The 20,602-nt window shown below is 48.3% G+C and overlaps 1 protein-coding gene across 3 annotated transcripts in view; it reads left to right on the top strand.

The window, feature by feature from the left end:
- The window catches only part of NPR1 (natriuretic peptide receptor 1), a 60,329-nt gene that overhangs the window by 26,002 nt on the left and 13,725 nt on the right, over nucleotides 1–20,602 (top strand). For all 3 annotated transcript variants that reach the window (XM_063146022.1, XM_063146021.1, XM_063146023.1), the window contains exons 4-12: nucleotides 2,550–2,685; nucleotides 3,995–4,086; nucleotides 4,617–4,752; nucleotides 5,448–5,532; nucleotides 6,695–6,815; nucleotides 8,210–8,284; nucleotides 10,121–10,198; nucleotides 14,522–14,626; nucleotides 18,924–18,995. In XM_063146022.1, the coding sequence (XP_063002092.1) occupies nucleotides 2,550–2,685; nucleotides 3,995–4,086; nucleotides 4,617–4,752; nucleotides 5,448–5,532; nucleotides 6,695–6,815; nucleotides 8,210–8,284; nucleotides 10,121–10,198; nucleotides 14,522–14,626; nucleotides 18,924–18,995 (900 nt within the window). The remainder of the gene's footprint in view (nucleotides 1–2,549; nucleotides 2,686–3,994; nucleotides 4,087–4,616; nucleotides 4,753–5,447; nucleotides 5,533–6,694; nucleotides 6,816–8,209; nucleotides 8,285–10,120; nucleotides 10,199–14,521; nucleotides 14,627–18,923; nucleotides 18,996–20,602) is intronic.

The following is a 20,602-nucleotide window of genomic DNA, read 5'->3' as shown; positions in this document are numbered from 1 at the left end:
AAACATAAAAAGCATAAAAACATAGTATTCTTATAAAAACAGCTATTCTGGGGTCCATTAAAAACAAACAAACTGAGGATTTGTTGTTAAATGCTGTTGAATGCCTGGGAGAAGAGAAAGGTCTTAACCTGGCGCTGAAAACATAACAATGTTAGAGCCAGGCGAGCCTCGTTGGGGAGATCATTCCACAATTGGGGAGCCACCACTGAAAAGGCCCTTTCCCTTGTTGCCATCCTTTGAGCTTCCCTCGGAGTAGGCACCCGGAGGAGGACCTTAGATGTTGAATGTAAGGTATGGGGAGGTTCATGTCGGGAGAGGCGTTCCGTCAGGTATTGTGGTCCCAAGCCATGTAAGGCTTTATAAGTCAAAACCAGCACCTTGAATTTGGCTCGGAAACATATAGGCAGCCAATGCAGGCAGGCCAGAATCGGTCTTCTATGCTCAAACCTTCTGGTTCCAGTTATCAGTCTAGCCGCTGCATTTTGCACAAGCTGCAGCTTCCGAACCGTCTTCAAAGGCTGCCCCACATAGAGCGCGTTGCAGTAATCTAATTTGGAGGGTACCAGAGCATGGACGACTGAAGCTAGGCTATCCCTGTCCAGATAGGGGTGTAGCTGGGCCACCAAGCAAAGTTGGTAGAAGGCACTCCATGCCACCGAGGCCACCTGAGCCTCAAGGGACAGAGATGGTTCTAGGAGAACCCCCAAGCTACGGGCCTACTCCTTCATTGGGAGGCAACCCCATCCATAACAGGTTGAACACCCACTAACAGCATCTCAGTCTTGTCTGGACTGACTTGCAGCCCTCGGCCAAATTTCCTGTGGTCCTCAGCCAGCTTTCTGGCACCGCAGTCCCTTCTCTTGCTCTCCGAATGGTCCCTCTGGGCATCATTTCTTAATCCCAGGGTGGCCACCCTGTGGCGCTCTAGATGTTATTGGGCTGCAACTCCCATCATCCCCCACTGGCTGGGGCTGATGGGAGTCGTCCTATTTTTGTACGTTAGTTTTCTGTTCCGTTTTTACATTATATTTTCGGCGTTTTGATCTTTGTAAACCGCTCAGAGAACTTTGGCTGTTGAACGATATGGAGATTTCATAAATAAACGAAATGCAGTGAAGCGAATTAATATCCTGAGACCTACTTTCTGCCTCTCCCTGTTCTTGATGCAAAACCACTGTTTTGCGTCATGCTCTGCCTCTCATTCACCCAGTTCTTTTTCCAGGGAAGCTCACCAGGCGCCTACACTGCTAGCTTTTTAAGACGTTTTCGGTTCATCTAAGCTTTTTAAAGCCTTCCAGAACTAAATCACGCTATTTTACTCCCTGTGGTTGAACTCTTCCACCTGATGGTAGTTTTGTTTCCATATTATGCTGTGTTGCTATGTTTATTGATCTTATTGTGATTTTATTGTATCTGATACGTTGTAAATATATATATATATATATCTCACAGTGCACAATGCCTAGAGAAATATTTTTCTATTAGGTGTCTAATGCCATAATCCTATGCATGTTTGCCAGGAGTTGTAGGGCTTTTCCCCCATCAAAACATGCATAGGATTGTGCCCTTAATGATCTTTTGGCTGTCTGGGGATGCTGGGCATTGTAGGACCTCATTCTGTCTAAACATGCATAGGATTGCAGTCTAGGTGATAATATTTTATTTATTTATTTATTTATTTATTTATTTATTTATTTATTTACATTTATATGCCACTCCATAGCCGAAGCTCTCTGGGCGCTTTACAAAAGTTAAAAACAATGAACATTAAAAACAGATATACAAAACTTTAAACCACCAAAAGTTTAAAAAACAACAATATCCATTGAAAACTATTCTTGGGTCAGTTAAAAACTCAGCATATGCTGTTAAATGCCTGGGAGAAGAGAAACGTCTTAGAATCATAGAACAGCAGAGTTGGAAGGGGCCTACAAGGCCATTGAGTCCAACCCCCTGCTCAATGCAGGAATCCACCCTAAAGCAGGGGTGGACATCTTGACCTGGTGCCCGAAAGATAACAGTGTTGGTGCCAGGTGAGCCTCATCGGGGAAATCATTCCACAGTCGGGGGGCCACCACCGAAAAGGCCCTCTCCCTTGTTGCCATCCTCCGAGCTTCCCTCGGAGTAGGCACTCGGAGGAGGACCATAGATGTTGAGCGCAGTGTACGGGGAGGTTCATAATAATATATTTATTTGTTACCTGCCTCTCCCTCTGGATCGAGGGAGACACCATAAAACGCATTGATTACGAATACATTATTAAAAGCAGCACGTTATTCAAAGGCATCTTAAAATTCAACTGGGCATCAGGCTCTTCCCCTGGAGCTGTTACTTTGCTCCTTGCTCCCGTTGGTGCAGATCTCGAACTCAGAGTAAAAACGAAACGCAAAGCCGATGCCGTGAGGTCGAACCCTCTCCGCCTTGCCTGTAGGAACGCTGCCAGTTCTGATGTGTAGAATTACGGCTGGCCTGGCGCGCCCTCGGCCCGGCGGTGTCCGTCCAGCCCTGCGTCTCCCTGGCGCCTGACTGGTCCTTGTCCCCCTTTCCAGAAAAGCTACATCGTTGCTTCCTTTCACGATGGCGTGATGCTCTACGCCCAGGCTGTGAACGAGACCCTGGAACAGGAGGGCTCCGTCTCCAACGGCACAGTCGTCACCCGCCAGATGCAGAATCGAACGTTCTACGGTCAGTTCCTCTCCAGCCTTCCCCGTTTTCCCCCTCTGCATGTTTAAAAAAAAACCAGCGTTGTTGTCGTTGGTTGGGGAGAAGAACTAGCGGTAGAAGCACCCGCAGGGATGGAGGAATCTCCCCATCTTGCTTTCTCCCACAGTCAAATCTTTACCATCTCTGATTCTGACTGTGGAAAAGGTTGCAGTTTTGGGTCAATTATTGTCGAAAACAAACCGAGACAAAACTTTCCCCCATCTGCGCTGCCCAATTATTTATTTATTTATTTATTTATTTATTTATTATTTATTTATTTAGAATATTTATATACCGCTCCCCATTGAAAAATTTCGAAGCGGTGTACCAGGTAAAATGAAAATAAAAACAGAATAAAAACAGTAAAAACAAAATTTAAAAGAAGCAATGACAGTAATCCAAGGCTGCATGTTAGAGAAAGCCTTCTTGGAATAATGATGTTTTCAGGAGGCGCCGAAAGGAGTACAAGGTTGGTGCCTGCCTGACCTCCAGAGGCAGGGAATTCCACAGGAGGGGGGCCACCACGCTGAAGGCTCTTCCCCTGGTGGATTCCAATCGGAGGAGGGATCTAGGTGGAACCACCAGGAGCAGGCCCTCGGATGACCTCAGTGACCGGGCAGGTTGGTAAGGGAGAAGGCGCTCTCTCAGGTATCCTGGTCCCAAGTTGCAATAGATAGAGCTAGTCTCCAGCACGGAGAGGGCCATGTTGTATTCGCCTGCTATGAAGCTGTTTGAGACAAGGAGCCTGCCAGGAAAACAGAGGTGGCAACCTTATCTCATCACCAGAAATAAGGTTGAATGCACCGAGATTCGAACCCAGACTTTTTTTTTAGAGCAAAGCACTCCAAAACCCGGCTTCTGCGTCGTCGTCCCCCTTCCTGAGTCCCCTGGAGAGTTGCTGCCAGTCCGTGTTGGCAATATTAAAGATATAACCCTCTTATAACACAGCTTCTGATGTCCACTGTTTCCTCCTTCCCAAACACAGTTCTTTAATGCAGAGTAAGGAAACCTTAACGAAGAACTCTGGGGAAATTTTAACAGCGAGCTCCTTCCCCAAACTCCGGCTGCCAGGATCCTTTCTCCCCTCCACAACCTTCCTCCAGGAAAGCCGTGGGAGCTTTTAGTTTGGTTTTTCAACTCATTCCAAATGGGCTTGCGACAGACAGAGAACGTTTAGACGTCTCTGAACGCTGGGCATCTCGGCGTGTCGCGCTAGCGAGAGGTGGAGAAGACATCCTCTCCTCGAGGATCCGTTTGGGAAGGCTCAGATTTTTCTTCTTCCGCTCTTCAGGGGTCACGGGGGCGCTGACGATTGATCAGAACGGAGACCGGGAAACGGACTACTCTCTCTGGGACATGGACCCCGTAGTCGGGGAATTTGAGGTTAGTGCAGGTGTGGGCGGCAATGCCTTGGGAGCTAGAGGCCTAAATGAGAGTAACTGGTCATTTGGGCCAGATCTTTTGGACTACGACTCCCTTGCCCTTGGCCATTCTGTGTGGGGCTGATGGGAGTTGTATTCCAAAACAACCAGAGAGCAGCAGGGGGCCTGCTTCCGATCCAGTCCATCGTCCTGCGACTCCAGCTAATTCTCCTTGCGAAGCCCACGGACAAGCCGTAACGGCAACAGCCCTCCCCTGCTGGCTTTCAGAGCTAGACTGCCACTGTATGTGAAGGTGTCAGCAATCACGCGTCATCGCCGTGGATCGACTTGTCATCTGCAAAAACGCCCAGCCCTTTCTAGAGGCGTCTAACCCGACGGCTGTCACCACGCCGTTACGGAAGTGACTCCATTACGCGTCCTGTGACGACGTCCGCCCCTGCTGTCAGCGTTAAACTGTAGGGAGAGAGGGGTGGCCTGCCTCCCTCTCCCCCCCCTCTCTCTCCTTTTCCCCCAACTCGGATCTTTCCCCAGATCGTTGCCAATTACAACGGGACCACCAAGAAGATCGAGATGGTCCCTGGGAAGGACATTCACTGGCCGGGTAACACAGTCCCGAGAGACGTTCCGCTCTGCGGCTTTGAGAACAACAACCCAATCTGTCAAAAAGGTATCTGGGAAGAGCTGCCGTGTGCTGGCTGTGCGTTGTTATCTCAGTATTGCTCCCACCCGCCCTGCTCCTTCAACTCCGTGGCATAGTTACTAGGGTGACCACATGGGAAAGAGGACAAGGCTTCTGTGTCTTTAACAGTTGTAGAGAAAAGGGAATTCCGGCAGGTGTTGTTTGAAGGCATGCAGCACTTGGTGAAATTCCCTCTTCATCACAACAGTTAAAGCTGCAGGAGTCCTGACTATCAGGACCAGATACAAAAGAGGGCCATCGGAGGGTATGTGGAACAGGGCCTTCTCGGTGGCTGCTCCCAAGCCCTGGAAACCCTGCCAAGGGAGGCCAGGCGAAGTCAATCTCTCCTGTCCTTCCGCCAGCAGGCAAAGGCGTTTTTGCTGAGGCAGGCTTTGGGGCTTTTGAGCCGATGCCTTCGCTGAAGTTGGTTTTAATGGGTGGGTGTTGGAGATTTCTTTTGACTTGGTTTTCTTGATGTTTATTTCTTTTGTGTGGATTTGTTTCTTCTTTTTGATTTTCAGTGGCTGTGCTGGTATGTTTTAAGAATAACGTTCTCTTTCCTCTCGTTCGTCTTGCCGTTCACTGCCTTGAGTGCTGCTCATAGTGGACAGTCCGGATGTAAATCCAGTAAAACAAGCAAGCCACTGATAAATGAATATCCTTCCCGTGTCTCTTTGCTGCAGCCTCCTTCTCCTTGCTGGAGATCCTGTCTCTCGCAATGACCCTCCTCCTTTCCACCATCATCATTGCCGCCTTCTTTGTGTACAGGTGAGTGCCTGGATGGGTTTTGTGGATGGGGGCTACTGAGACTAAAGGGCAGCCCGGCTGGCGGCCTGGCGTTTTGTCTCTGATGCTGGCCAGCCCGTGGAAAAAGGCAGGGCACAAAGGCCTCCCAACTCTGCGGTTGGCCCGGTGTGTTGGCATTCAGATGGTACACTGCTTCAGCACGAGGAGGTTCCATTTGGGTACCGCTTCCCTGCATGAAGGTTGGCTCAACTCCTTTGAAAAACCCCTCAGCCAAGTGTCCACCTTGACAACGTTGTGGCAGTGTGAATTCCTTACGTTAGGGGCCACCGATTTGGATGGCTTGAAAAGGGGGGGTTGGATCAACTCCTGGAGGAGAAGGCTATCCATGGCTAGTACCCTGTTTCCCCGAAAATAAGACAGTGTCTTATATTAATTTTTGCTCCCAAAGATGCGCTAGGTCTTATTTTCAGGGGATGTCTTATTTTTCCATGAAGAAGAATACGGTACACATTTATTGTTGAACAAAAAAAAAGGTCTTGTTTTCGGGGGGATGCCTTATATTACAGCGAGAGGCAAAACTGGAAGTAGGTCTTATTTTCGGGGGATGTCTTACTTTCGGGGAAACAGGGTAGCCCTCAAGGCTGTGTGTTACCTCCAGACTCAGAGGAAGTAAATCTGTATACACTAGTTGCTGGGGAACATGGGCAGGAGGGTGCTGTTGCACCATGCCCTGCTGGTGGATCCCTGGTTGACAGCTTGTTGGCCTCTGTGTGAACAGAGTGCTGGACTAGATGGACTCTTGGTTGGATCCAGCAGGGCTCTTCTGATCTTCTTATGGCCAGTCCAGATTCTGGAGGGCCTCTGAGCAAGGCATTCCCAACGGACAGCCTTCCTCAGTGAGTCTGCCTTCTCACCGTCATCGCCGTCACCATCAGCAGTGGCTCCTCCTCTTTCCCATCATTGCTGCCTCTTGATTGGCAGGCAGGGAGCAAGGAGGCTGCAGCATCTCCTGCTCCTCCTCCCTGCCTGGGACTGAGCGAAAGGCAGGTGAACAAGCAGGTTGCCATGGGGAAGAAGAGGAGGAAGTTCAGGGGGCTCTTGCCGGTGGGCCCCTGCTTGCGCGTGGGCCCTCGGCAGGGGCCCGGCCGTGCCGACCCATCTCCCCTTGTCTGCTACTCCCCAGGAAAACGAAACTGGAGAAGGAGCTGGCGTCGGAACTGTGGCGCATCCACTGGGAGGACGTGCAGTCGAGCAACTTGGAGAAGAACTTGCGGAGCATGGGCAGCAAGCTCACTCTTTCCCTGGTCAGTGCCCCCTCTCCCCAAAGACTAGCACCCGAAGGGGTCGCCCCGTGAAGCTGCGTCGTGGGGGATCCAGCACAGATAAAAGGAAGGGCCTTTTCGCACAGCGCAGAGTTGAACTCTGGAACTCACGACCACAAGATATAGAGATGGCCACCCATTTGGATGTCTTGAAAAGGCGGGTGGATCAATTCCTGGAGGAGAAGGCTATCCACGGCTGCCAGCCCTGATGGTTGTGTGCTATCTCCAGGATTCCAGGCAATAAGCCTGTGTGCACCAGTCGCTGGGGAACATGGGTGGGAGGGTGCTGTTTCACCATGTCTTGCTTTGTGGTTCCCTGGTCGGCAGCTGGTTGGCCACTGTGTGAACAGAGTGCTGGACTAGATGGACCCTCGGTCTGATCCAGCAGGGCCCTTGTGATCTTCTTATGAATGAAGAAGCATAGAAGCTGACCACTTGCCTTTCTAAGCTGGGGTGGCAAGGAAGTAGATCTCCAGATGTTTGCTTTTCCAGGCTAGGGATGTCCAGGAAGTAGTTCTCCAGATGTTTAACGTCGCATCCCAGCCTTCCTGACCATTGGCCATGTTGGCAAAGGCTTCTGGGGGGTTCAAAGTCCCAATCCATCTGCCCACAGCGTGCCGAGTTAAATTATGGAACTCACTGCCACAAGATGTAGTGATGGCCACCAATCTGGATGGCTTCAAAAGGGGGTTGGATAAATTCCTGGAGGCAAAGGCTATCCATGGCTCCTAGCCCTGATGGTTGTGTGCTATCTCCAGTATTCGAGGCAATAAGCCTGTGTGCCCCAGTTGCTGGGGAACATGGGTGGGAGGGTGCTGTTGCACCATGTCCTGCTTGTCAACGGCTGGTTGGCCACTGTGTGAACAGAGTGCTGGACTAGATGGACCCTCGGTCTGACCCAGCAGGGCTCTTCTTTGTTCTTCTGTTCACTGGAGCCTGCGTGGGTAGATCACCTTTTCTTTACAGGATCATGCCCTCTTCGTTTGTTTAAAAAACTCACACATTTAAATTACTGCTCCCAAATAATCTGAACTCTGCCCTCATTCTTCGCATTTGGGACAGCTCCTTTGATCGTTCACACCTCCACATACGTTTTCTTGTTGCAATAGGTACACCAGCCCTGTAAGGTAGGCGTGTATTGTTATTTAGCGCCGCCGTCTGCCAGATTGAAGAGGCTGAGATAACGGCTGGTCTGCCATGAGAGAGGCGAGATTTGAAACTGGAAAGTCTTGATTTGTAGCTCAGGGCTTTAGGCCCTGCAGCTCTACACTGATAGAGATCGGGCAAATCAAGCAGGCAGAATCTGGGATGTGGGTGGGAGGTAGAGTTTGCTCCTTAGCCGGGGGCTTCCCTCACCGCTTTCCTTCCCTCCTCAGAGAGGTTCAAACTACGGCTCCTTGCTCACCACAGAGGGACAGTTCCAAGTTTATGCCAAGACAGCATATTACAAGGTAAGGCTGGGAGAGATGCTACAGTCTTGAATGGACCCTTCCCACATGGAAGTAGGGTCTGTCCACTTCCGGAACTCAAGTTTCCATTGGAAGAGAGGGTAGAATCATAGAATCGCAGAACAGTAGAGTTGGAAGGGCCATCAAGTCCAACCCCCTGCTTGAATGCAGGAATCCACCCTAAAACATCCCTGACAGATGGTTGTCCAGCTGCCTCTTGAAGGCCTCCAGTGTGGGAAAGCCCACAGCCTCCCTAGGTAACTGGTTCCATTGTTGTACTGCTCTAACAGTCAGGAAGTTTTTCCTGATGTCCAGCCGGAATCTGGCTTCCTTTAACTTGAGCCCGTTGTTCCTATTCCGTGTCCTGCACTCTGGGAGGATCGAGAAGAGATCCTGGCCCTCCTCTGTGGGACAACCTTTCAAGTACTTGAAGAGTGCTCTCATGTCTGCCCTCAGTCTTCTCTTCTCCAGACTAAACATGCCCAGTGCTTTCAGTCTCTCCTCATAGGGTTTTGTTTCACATATTGCAGCTTCACCGCAGAGAAATTAGTGTGCTTTAGAGTCAGTCCGCAACGTGTTTGTGTGTCAGCTGTGTTTATAGGGACGGGCGAGGAATTAGCTGCGTTCTGCTTTTTATGTGAACTTACCAAATGCACATTTCCCGAACCTGCACACGAATTTTAGGGCACTGTTTGTACTTTTCTGAATTCTGCGTCGCGGCTTGTGACTTTACAAAATGCACGCAAAAATGCATGTCAAGGGGGAAGGCCACCCAGAATGCGTCCAGCGGGAGAAAGCATGCACAAAAATGCATACATTACTGAAAGTATCGCATTGTGTTAGAGAGAATCACTTGCCTATGATTGAAAAAGTGCATATGAACTTGCATATATTAGGAGAAACGCTCACGAAAATTTGTACAATACAGATTTTTTTAGGTTGTGGGTGGGGGAAATCACAAACCGAGGCAGAAAGGGGATGGAATGAGTTTCATATTGGCAAAATAAGAAAATGAGCAGATTCAAACTTAATAGATTGTTGTTTACCTATCCTGTTTACCGATCAAGCTGTGTGCACGTGTGATACATTAATGTCAGAAAAAGCACACAGGAGAGGTGTTTTCAACTTTCTCCTTCTACTCCATGTTACTCCTCATAGCTGGTTATTTCAGCCACTCTTCTCGCATCCTGACTCTGGTTGCAGAAAAGTTCTGGGATCAATTGACTTTTCTGGAGTTAAGGCCCGAGGGGTGCAGGCGAGCCGTGTTCGTTTCACTGTTAAATTAAATCTCAGCCAACTCACTTCTTCACAGGTTGGACAGTGCAGAGACACATCCTGTGTAATAATTTTGCCCTGTGTAGATTTTCTTTTTAACGGTGGAAAGAGCTTATGTATACAGCTGAGGCTCCAGCATGGAGAAATTTTACTTTAGGTCTCATGCCCTGGGTGGGTGAGCCATCCCTGAAGGCTTCTTGCCAGGTGTGCACATAGGTCATTTCAGACTCGGGACTTAATGGTCTCATGGGACCCAACGTTTTTATGACGGGCGTGTATATTATTACTTTGCTTGACTTCAAATTGCAAAGCCCTGCAGCTGTTTTCGGGGGGGGGGCTCCTTCCCTCTGGCTGAGTGGCCCTTAGACGCTTTACACCAGTGTCCTATTCTGATGTCACCCGCGGCCCACGAAAATGTGGAGCTGGTTTTGGTAGGTGGATGGCTCAAAACAGTACCGTTGGCAAGCATTCTCCCCGTCCCGAAGTTGGCAAATAATCCCCTCTTCATTTTCTCTCTCTCTCTCTCTCTCCTGCACCATCTCCGGTTGCCACCTCTCTTTCCAGGGCAACATCGTGGCCGTGAAATATGTCAGCAGGAAGCGCATCGACCTGACGCGAAATGTGCGCTTTGAGTTGAAACACGTAAGTGTGCCGGCCGGTGCCTGCCCATCGTTCATTTGAGGGGCAGAACGTGGCAGAGAAATTGGCAATGGCTCCAGAGCTGAGGGAGGTCAGGGTTGTGGTGGTATACCCCTGGGGCAGTGGCGACGGCCTGTCATGGGAAATGCTAGAGATTGTGGTTGTTATGTATTAGCTGCTTCTCAGCTAAATCAGCTCTCGAAGCAGCTTACAAAGAATAACAATAATAATAATAACAACCTCAGATATGCAGATGACACCACTTTGATGGCTGAAAGCGAGGAGGAGCTGAGGAGCCTTATGATGAAGGTGAAAGAAGAAAGTGCAAAAGCTGGGTTGCAGTTAAACCTCAAAAAAACCAAGATTATGGCAACCAGCTTGATGGATAACTGGCAAATAGAGGGAGAAAACGTGGAGGCAGTGACAGAGTTTGTATTTCTGGGCGCAAAGATTACTGCAGACGCTGACTGCAGCCAGGAAATCAGAAGACGTTTACTTCTTGGGAGGAGAGCAATGACAAATCTCGATAAAATAGTTAAGAGCAGAGACACCACACTGACAACAAAGGTCCGCATAGTTAAAGCAATGGTATTCCCCGTAGTAACCTATGGCTGCGAGAGCCGGACCATAAGGAAGGCTGAGCGAAGGAAGATAGATGCTTTTGAACTGTGGCGTTGGAGGGAAATTCTGAGAGTGCCGTAGACTGCAAGAAGATCAAACCAGTCCATACTCCAGGAAATAAAGCCAGACTGCTCACTTGAGGGAAGGGTATTAAAGGCAAAACTGAAGTACTTTGGCCACATAATGAGAAGACAGGACACCCTGGAGAAGAGGCTGATGCTAGGGAAAGTGGAAGGCAAAAGGAAGAGGGGCCGACCAAGGGCAAGGTGGATGGATGATATTCTGGAGGTGACAGACTTGACCTTGGGGGAGCCAGGGGTGGCAACGGCCGACAGAAAGCTCTGGCGTGGGCTGGTCCATGAAGTCACGAAGAGTCGGAAGCGACTGAACGAATAAACAACAAACAACAAATTATTATTATTATTATTTAAATACATCCAAACAATACAACAATACAATATAAAACAATACCACATAATACACAATAATATAAAGTAAACAATTTGATAAACATATGTTCTAACTTAATTCTCTTTAACATAATCATAATTAACATAAAGGTGCTCCCTCCAACCATGGGATCTTATTCATATTTCCAAAATCTCATTACTTCCGGAGGTGCTTTCCCTCTCCCCTTTAATAATACAAATTCTAAAAACTGTTTCCATATTCCTTCAAAGTCATTCTTTTTTATCATTCCTCTTCTAACTTTTATATTACATGTTAGTTTATCATTAATAGCGATATCCCATATTTCTTTATACCAGTCTTCTATACGATAATCCCCTTGAACCTTCCAGTTCCTAGATATCATTAATCTTGCTGCTGTTAACAAATTCGTTATCAATTCTTTTGTCTTTTGATTACAATTCAATTCTCCATACACTGATAACAATGCCACTATAGGTGTCTCTTCAATCTCCATTCCTAAAATTACTTTTATCTCTTTAAACACCATTTTCCATAATTTTTGTACAAATTCACATTCCCACCACGTATGTAAATACGTTCCTTTCTCTTGACAACCTCTCCAACATGTTGCTGAATTCATCTTATTTATTTTATTTATTTTATTTTATTTATTTAATAATTTATTTCTTACCCGCCTCTCCACTTGGATCGATGCGGGTAACAAGAGTTAATATAAAACAGAAAAACTGATTAAAAACATAGTATACATGATTAAAAGATCCTTGAAACATCCTAAAAACATTCTAAAATTCCACTGGATAGGCCTTCCGGAATGGCTCAGTCTTTATTGCTTTTTTAAATGCTAAAAGACAGTCAAATTGACGAATCTCCTCCGGCAGGCCATACCACAGTCTGGGAAAATACATATAACGCAAAATAGCACAAAATACATTATTACCAGGAGAAGCCGGTGGCTCCGATGTCAGTGGGCCAGCATTCTAAAGGAGCCATCCCAACACCTTGGTTAGCAACTTTAAAGTTGTGATTGGTCCTGACGGAACCCGGAGCAGGTTCACTGCCTCCACTGTGTATTACTCTTGCGTTAACTTAGCAGGGAGCCTTTTCATTGAATCGGGGGTGCGAAACCTCAGGCCCTGGGGCCGAATCTGGCCTGCCTAGGATCCCAGTCCGTCACTCCGGGATTCCGCGGACCATCATGGCCCCTTTCCCCCCACTGATGGGTTGGTAGTTTCCCACCTTAATTGCTGGCAGTAAGAGCTTTAAGCTCCAATGCAGTGGGGTGGTGGTGGGTTTTTTGACCCCGCCCCTGTTGCCTCCGGCCCCGCCCACCACTGGGACGCAGCCCCCGAGAGCTTCTCCGGAATGGAATTCGTCCCTCAGGCTGGAGGTTCAACACCTCTGATTTATGTATCCTTCCCAGCCAACGTTTCCTGGAACGGCTTACAAGCTGATAACAGAAACACATCAGCAATCTCTCTCCCCGCAAAGAGAAATTGTTATTTAAAGCAAACCCGAGACCAAACGGTCAGGGAGGCTGTTCCCTTCCGTGCGAGACGATAGAACTGAAGGAGTCGCCGCCCCGGGTTAGTGGGTTGGGCGTTTGCCAAAGCCTTGAACTCGTCGCCTCGCCGTTCTGACGTCCAGCCTTCCCGACTGCCCTTCCCGAAGCAGCAATGCCCTGCCCTCGGCCTCCCCATACTTCACGCTGCTTCCCTTTCGTAGCGATTTAGTGGGGCACCAGCAGGGGGCGCTGCACCGTCGGGGCATTTGCCGAAGGCAGCTCATTAACAGAGAGGAAAGAGCAACAGAAGGGAGTCGAGTCCTATGGACCGGCACCCGGGCCGCCCAGCACCGGGGCTAATGACTCATTAGCGAGGAAACGGCAGGGAGATGGCCATCTGCTCCTCCTTTAATTAACAAGCAGAGCGGCTTAAAAGAAGAGGAACGGCAGTGCGGGTGTGCGGGTGTCTGTGTGTAAGCGAGCGAGAAGATAAACAAGGAGCTGGAATCTTGAAAAGCCATCTGAACAAGCGCAGATAATCACTGGGAGTGGAGGCTGGAAGGGTGACAGAATATTTGCACCCTGCTTGCTTTTTTAATAATAGTAATACAGGTTTTTGCAATGTTGTGTCTCGTGGAACGGGGACAATTCTGAGTGTTCGCCAAGCTGCAACACACACACACAACTCTCTCACCCACCCACCCAGACCCCAAGAAATGCACGCTGTACCTGCACCAAGAGAGAGGTTCAGCACAGAGCAGCAAAATACAGACAGGGAGCTCCTTGTGAAATGGGCTCTTTCAGGTTTTTCACTGGGCAGGGTTGATGGGGTGCCGGGGTCGGGGGTGGGGATGAAGCATGATTGCCTAAACTCTGAAAATCCTGGACAGAAGAATTCCCCAGGGGCACAAAACGAACAATAATTCATTCTTGTGCTTTATAGCGGGGGTCTCAACTGTCTTGATATAAATCTCTTGGATTCTCTCTCTCTCTCTCTCTCTCTCTGCGGTTTGCAGAGTTAAGCATTGAGAAGGGAATCCCTCAGTTCTCTGTGGTTGGGTCTCGCTCACTCACTGATCCACTCATTTAAAATGACGAAGTTGCTTCCATTTGAGGCAAAAAAAACCGCTCACCTTTCTGTCACATGTAGCAGCAGTTTCCGTTTATTTATTTTTACTCACAGCTGTTTTAATTAGGCGTATAGGTAAGGGGGATTTGAGTATATCCTGGTGCTAAGAAAAGCTTTGAAATGTGGCATTTTTACTTCTCTCACATGGGGCGTAAAAAGTCTGCCTTGTAAGAGAGGCCAAAGCAGAGAGCCAAGGCAATCCACACGAATGCCGGGATGTCATTACGGGTGCGGTGGTTCTGTTCTTCGCACCCTTCAAGCAGCCTCTGACGGGTGGGTTTGCAGTGGCAGCCAGGAACGTCCTTTTCAGAATGGGACTAGCCCTTTCCAAAATGTGGGATTTCCCCTTCCGTCATAGTATCACAGAGTTGGAAGACGTCTCAGGGGTCATTTAGTAGGATCCAACATCCCTGACAGTTACACTTTAGTGTAGGTTGCATCTGCAGTAGCAGCCAGGATCATCTTTCTGCTTGCAAAATGCAAGCTGTGTTTCCTAGTAATGCCTATGCCGCTACCGTGACCTCCGGAGTTGTCTGGAATGTTGCGGGATCTCTGTGTGTGTGTGGGTGTGTGTTTGGGAGCAGGATGGATGGTACCCTGGCAAGATGCAGGCTTTTTAATCGCACCTCCCTGATCTTTCCAGATGCGGGATGTTCAAAACAAGCACCTGACACGTTTCATTGGAGCCTGCATCGATACCCCGAACATCTGCATCCTGACAGAATACTGCACGCGTGGGAGTCTCCAGGTACTTTCAGAGCGGGGCAGGGGGAGGAGAAAAGGGTCGGAAGAATCCCTAAGAAATGTGTTTGGAGTCATAGAGGGGTGCAGGAGGACCTGAGCGTCAGGATGCCTGGGTTCTTTTCTGCATCCTTCGAAGAGTGGGGTGGCTGGGCGAGTTAGCAGGAGTTAAAGGGGACCACAGACTAATGGCATGTTAATAAAAGCATGGCTAGATGTTGACTCCTTCTGAGCCTCTTATCTACTGCTTATCTACTCCTAGGTGGGTGGGGGCTGGTTGTTGTACACTCAAGAGCACCGCTGGTCCTGAGCCCCAGTCTGGTGATTTCCTTGGCAATGGCGTGGCCATTCTGCAGACCTGACAAGAATTTGGTATTTCCTCGTTACTAACACTGCTGCCAATGGAGACCAACCTGGCCATTCGCTTGGCAACGGGGCACCCATATTGCAGGCCTGAGGAGATCCTGACACTTCCTGGCCTTTGTCACTATCAGGGTTCCTTCTGTGGTCTGGACCCTCTGAGGATCTCTTGTTTCCTCCTGAGTCTAGCTTTCCTTCTTTTTACACTCTCCTTCGCAGTAACGTGGGGTTTAGACTACAGACGTGGAGTGAGTGACGCTCCAGACACTTGTGGCATAACGCAACAGTTTACTAATAAATTAAAACAAGCAATTTATAATTAAAGGTATTTAGTCAGAAGAGCTGAGTGATACAAAGGCATTAAAAGAAAATAAAAGTTGCAAAACCACAAGTTCTTTTACCCTAAGCTGCACCTAGCTGTGTCTTTCTGCTCCTTCCTTTCTGCTCCTTCCTTTCACTGCCTCTCTCCTTTTATCTCCTCTTCTTCCCCCAGAAGTGAAAGTACGGTCTCAATCTTGAAGATATGAAACTTAATTGGAGAAATGAAACTACAGCTCTCAGGGGTAACCCCTCTCAACAGAAAACCCCCAGGCCTCTGAAGCCTGACTATTACCTTGCCTCAGTAGGCCTCAAACCTTCGTGGTCACTAACAATGCTGATAACAGAGGCTTGTCTGTCATTCCCTTGGCAATGGGGCGGCCATCTTGTAGTCCCGAGGAGAGGCTGCCATTTCCCGGCCTTCATTACTTACGGTAGCGTCATGAGCGCCTCCAACCACAGCACTTAAAAGGAAGCGTTTGTTTTAGCTTGGCAAGACACCGTCCGTCAGGGCCAGCCCGCCTGTGTGTTGCCAAGCGGCCTGCATGCGTGCAGCCAGGTGCACGTACGGCCCTCCCACGTGGCAGTCCTCGTACGGCTTTTCCACGTAGGACCTGTAACACAGAGCACGAGTCCCGGAGCAGCAGTTCCCCCTGCCCCGCTGCAAACATTTCTCCCCTGCCCCATCTCGGTGGGGCAGACAGGTCTTGCCGTGGCGGCGATGTTTTGCTTCAGACCCGCCACAATCAAGCCCGGTTGTGCGAGGCGGGGGCAGGCGAGGGTTCTTTAATTAAAAGGAGAGAGGCGCGCTCCGCGGAGCCCATTCCAAGCGGGATGATTTATTGCGCGGCGGAAGGGCGCGAGAAGGTTTGGCGGTGGAGGCTGGGGAGGGGAGGAGGATTGGGGAACGGCGATTTCGACAGCCGTAGATTCCTGGCTGCCTGCTGGAGATAAGCATTTCCTCTTATAAAAGAGATGAGAGGCAGAAAGGGGGGAGGCAGGAGAGGTGGGGGGGGGGGAGAAGGAAAAGAATAGAAGGGGGGAAATGGAAGGGAACCCGGAGCTAACTGGGGTGGGATCAATATGGAGGCGGGGATAGGAAGTAAACCCAGCGTGGTGTAGTGGTTACAGTGTCAGGCTGGACTGGGGAGATCCAGGTTCCGAGTCCTCACTCAGGGCTCCTCTACACCAAGCAGGATATTCCACTATGAAAGCGGTATATAAAAGGCAGGAGCCACACTACTGCTTTATAGCAGTATTGAAGTGCACTGCAGGATCTACGCGACTGCCTTATAGTGGTGCTGAAGTGCACTGACAAGGGTTGGGGCCCATTGACACATCTACACCAAGCAGGATACAGCACTAAGAAAGCAGTATAGGGCCTGTGTCAATGATCCCCAACAGTCGTCAGTGTACTTCAATACCGCCATAAAGCAGTAGTGTGGCTCTTGCCTTTTATTTTGTGAACCGCCCAGAGAGCTCTGGCTATTGGGCGGTATAGGAATGTAATAAATAAATAATAAATAAAATAAGTAAATATATACCGCTTCCATACTGCCTTCATAGTGCAATATCCTGCTTGGTGTAGATGAACCCTCAGCCGTGAAGCTCACTGGGTGACTTTGGGGCCAGTCCCCCGAAGTCTTTCAGCCTAATCTACCTTGCAGGGTTGGTTGTTAAGAAGATCAGAAGAGCCCTGCTGGATCAGACCGAGGGTCCATCTACTCCAGCACTCTGTTCACACAGTGGCCAAGCAGCTGTTGACCAGGGACCAACAAAGCAGGACATGGTGCAACAGCACCCTCCCCACCCATGTTCCCCAGCAACTGGTGCACACAGGCTTCCTGCCTCGGATACTGGAGGTCGCACATAACCTTCAGGGCTAGTAGCCATGAATAGCCTTCTTCTTTATCCAACCCTCTTTTAAAGCCATTCAAATTGGTGGCCGTCGCCACATCTTGTAGTGAATTCCGTAATTTAACTCTGCGCTGTGTGAAGAAGTCCTTCCTTTTATTTGTCCTGGATCTCCCACGATGCCAGTCCTCCCCACTCGACCATGATGCTCATTGGGCCAGTCACACGCTCTCAGCCTGACCTACCTCGCACGGCTGTCGTAAAGATAAAGAGGTGGGAGAGGATCCCTGGGTTTCTTAGCATTTGTGCTGAAAGGCGGGATAAAAATATTGCTTAAATCATGGGCGGGCAACTTGTGGCTCTCTAGATGTTTGAGCCTACAACTCCCATAAGCCCTAGCCAGCATAGCCGTGGAGGGGGATGATGGGAGTTGTGGCCTTATAGATGTTTTGGCCTACAAGTTACCTGGACCTTAAATAGAGCGCTGGTTCTGAGCCACTACCTGGCCATTCAATATTTTTGCCTCTTGTTTTGGTATCAGGTATTTTGTTTAAGTAAGGCAGGTATTTTGAGTCGTCGGAAGGTTAAATGATAGGAGTTTTTTTTTCCTATTGATCCCATCCTTGATCTGCAGGCTTTACCCCTCATCCAACAACCTCCACCTGCTCACCCTCCAAAACTTCACCGAGCCCTGCCCAGTTAAAACTAACCCGTGTCACCTGATTAAAAACATCTCAGTTGATTCATCAACTTCGCATTCATTGATATTCTCTGCATGCGTTTAGATGTGATTGAAACCATAGTTTTAAAGGAGGGGGGGGAAGCAGACTTCATTCTTAGCACCTGCTGCAACATATAAATGTGCCATTTTGACAGAGGCATCCCTGCGAGAGTAAAGGGGAAATGCCCTTTTAAGATGGTGTGTGCAATCAGTTGTTTTTATAGTAAATATAATTAACCTTTAAAAATATGCGTGTTGCTTGATTAATCAGATACGCCTTTTTAGATGATCTGAAAAACGGTTTTAATCGGTTACCAGTTCAAGGGTTGCAGCCTGCCGTAAAGCCGTCCACAGATCTACTCCTGGCTCTACACAGTGAACAGGATGTTTTAACGCCTTTCCCCTCCTCATCCCTTTTTTCCTTTTGTGTTATGACTTTCTAGATTGTAAATCCGCAGGCAAGGAACTGCCTTGTTAGTTACTGAGCCTCTGGGCTTCTTTTGGGCTGAAAAAGTTATGCTTTAAATAAATAAACAAATAAACAATAACTTCACGCTGGCAAGCCTCACTAGAGGAAGCTAGAATTCAGGCGGGTCCTCCCAACTTCCAGGTTTACCAGAGGAAAAGATTAAAAAGTATAGTGTGTGCGAATAATATTTTGCCAAATTGGATGCTATTGGAGCAGGGTTTTCCTGTAAAGAAACCCCACGCACACACACACACAAACAAAACAGGATGTGTGAAGGGCTGCATTTGGAAAAGTTAATCCTTTTAACACTTTACGCTTTTAAAATAAACCAGATAAACCGAAAAACCGCCCCAATCGTGGAAGCGTACTTTGAAAACAATTTTGGAATATGCATTTGCAGATTTGGTTCTTTCCAATGGGTGCTAGTTTTTGTTTAATTTGCAGGACAAGTTAAGCCCTTTAGAAAGTTTAAAGGCCGGGGTTGGAACCAGCGGTGAGACGGCAAAGAGAAGGGAGCCCTCAGCAGTCTGGGGAAAGCTGTTTCTGAACCCATTATCGGCCTCTCTCTCTCCTTCCTTGTAGGACATCCTGGAGAATGACAGCATCACCTTGGACTGGATGTTCCGCTATTCGCTCACCAACGACATTGTTAAGGTAACGAAGAGCGTTAAGGAGAGTCCTGTTGGATCAGACCAAATATCCATCTAATCCGGCATCTTGCTTCACCCAGTGACCAACCAGGGGTCTCTAAAGAGCTTATGAGCAGGACTGGCAGGCAATAGCCGCCCGCCAGCTGCTGTTTTCGCCCTCCAGCTGCTATACGAAGGTTGTAGGGCCTTGTCCCTAGCTGTGGTAAGGCCTATGTCGGAACATGAGGAGTGCCCTGCTTCAAAACTTTTTGGTCAAGGGTTTTCCAAACCATTACCAACATTATTCATGTTGAAGTAGAAACTGATCCAGCACTGGCTCTACTTTCTATTTTTAGGAATGCCAATCGAAACATTATTCCCAAAGCCTTGGTCACTCATTTGCTGGTTGCAGCCAGGTGGGAAATTGAAGTTTGAAATTCACATCATTTTTTTTTAAAAGAAGAAGCACTTTATTTTGGTAGTTTCTGGGATTCCAGGACACTTTTTTTTAAAAACAGTTTTTGGATTCTAACTTGGTGTAGTGGCTAAGGTGTTGGACTGGGAGTTGGGAGATCCAGGTTCTAGTCCCCACTCTGCCATGGAAACCCACTGGGTGACTTTGGGCCAGTCACACAGACTCTCAGCCCAACCTACCTCACAGGGTTGTTGTTGTGAGGATAAAATGGAGACGACGAGGAGGATTATGTATGCCACCGTGGGTTCCTTGGAGGAAAAAAGGTGGGATATAAATGTAATAAATAAATAAATAAAATAAATAAATCCTAAAAACGACACCTTGGCTTTTTGGCTGTCTCAAAAATGAAGTCAGTACGTTGCAGACAGGTGGGAAATTGCCCAATTCTGGAAAAGCGACAGAGCTTTTGACCATTAACGCTGGTTTGATAAGATTTGGAAACTAGCTTTAAATGATAAGTTGACACAACATAGCAGGTTAGCAAGAGGAGAAACAACATCAGACACATTTGTGGACAACTGGTTGGACTTTTTCACATTTGTTAATATGAATCCTGGCGAACCTAGACCCCCAATGACTCAGGAATCCTTTTGGTCAGAGGATGTTCTAACTTAACCTGCATCTTTTTCTGTACCAAGTGCTTATTGAAGGAATGAACACCCATGCTTTTTTATAGTGGTGCTGTGGGAACATCTATATTGTTGTTGAGTGTTTTCTTTTACTCCGTGTGTTTATTGTATTTGTCCTTACTTGAAAATCAATAAAAATAGTATTAAAAAAGAAAAGAAAAAGAACTTAAAAGGTTGTCACACAGAGGAGGGCCAGGATCTCTTCTCGATCCTCCCAGAGTGCAGGACACGGAATAACGGGCTCAAGTTACAGGAAGCCAGATTCCGGCTGGACATCAGGAAAAACTTCCTGACTGTTAGAGCAGTGCGATGGTGGAATCAGCTACCTAGGGAGGTTGTGGGCTCTCCCACACTAGAGGCCTTCAAGAAGCAGCTGAACAACCATCTGTCAGGGATGCTTTAGGGTGGATTCCTGCATTGAGCAGGGGGTTGGACTCGATGGCCTTGTAGGCCCCTTCCAACTCTGCTATTCTATGATTCTATGATTCTAAGTGCCCTGCTGGGTCAGACCAAGGGTCCATCTAGTCC

This window comes from Elgaria multicarinata, chromosome 21, assembly GCF_023053635.1.
Source record: "Elgaria multicarinata webbii isolate HBS135686 ecotype San Diego chromosome 21, rElgMul1.1.pri, whole genome shotgun sequence".
In the NCBI taxonomy this organism is placed as follows: Eukaryota; Metazoa; Chordata; class Lepidosauria; order Squamata; family Anguidae; genus Elgaria; species Elgaria multicarinata.
This window is presented reverse-complemented; position numbering and strand designations above follow the sequence as displayed.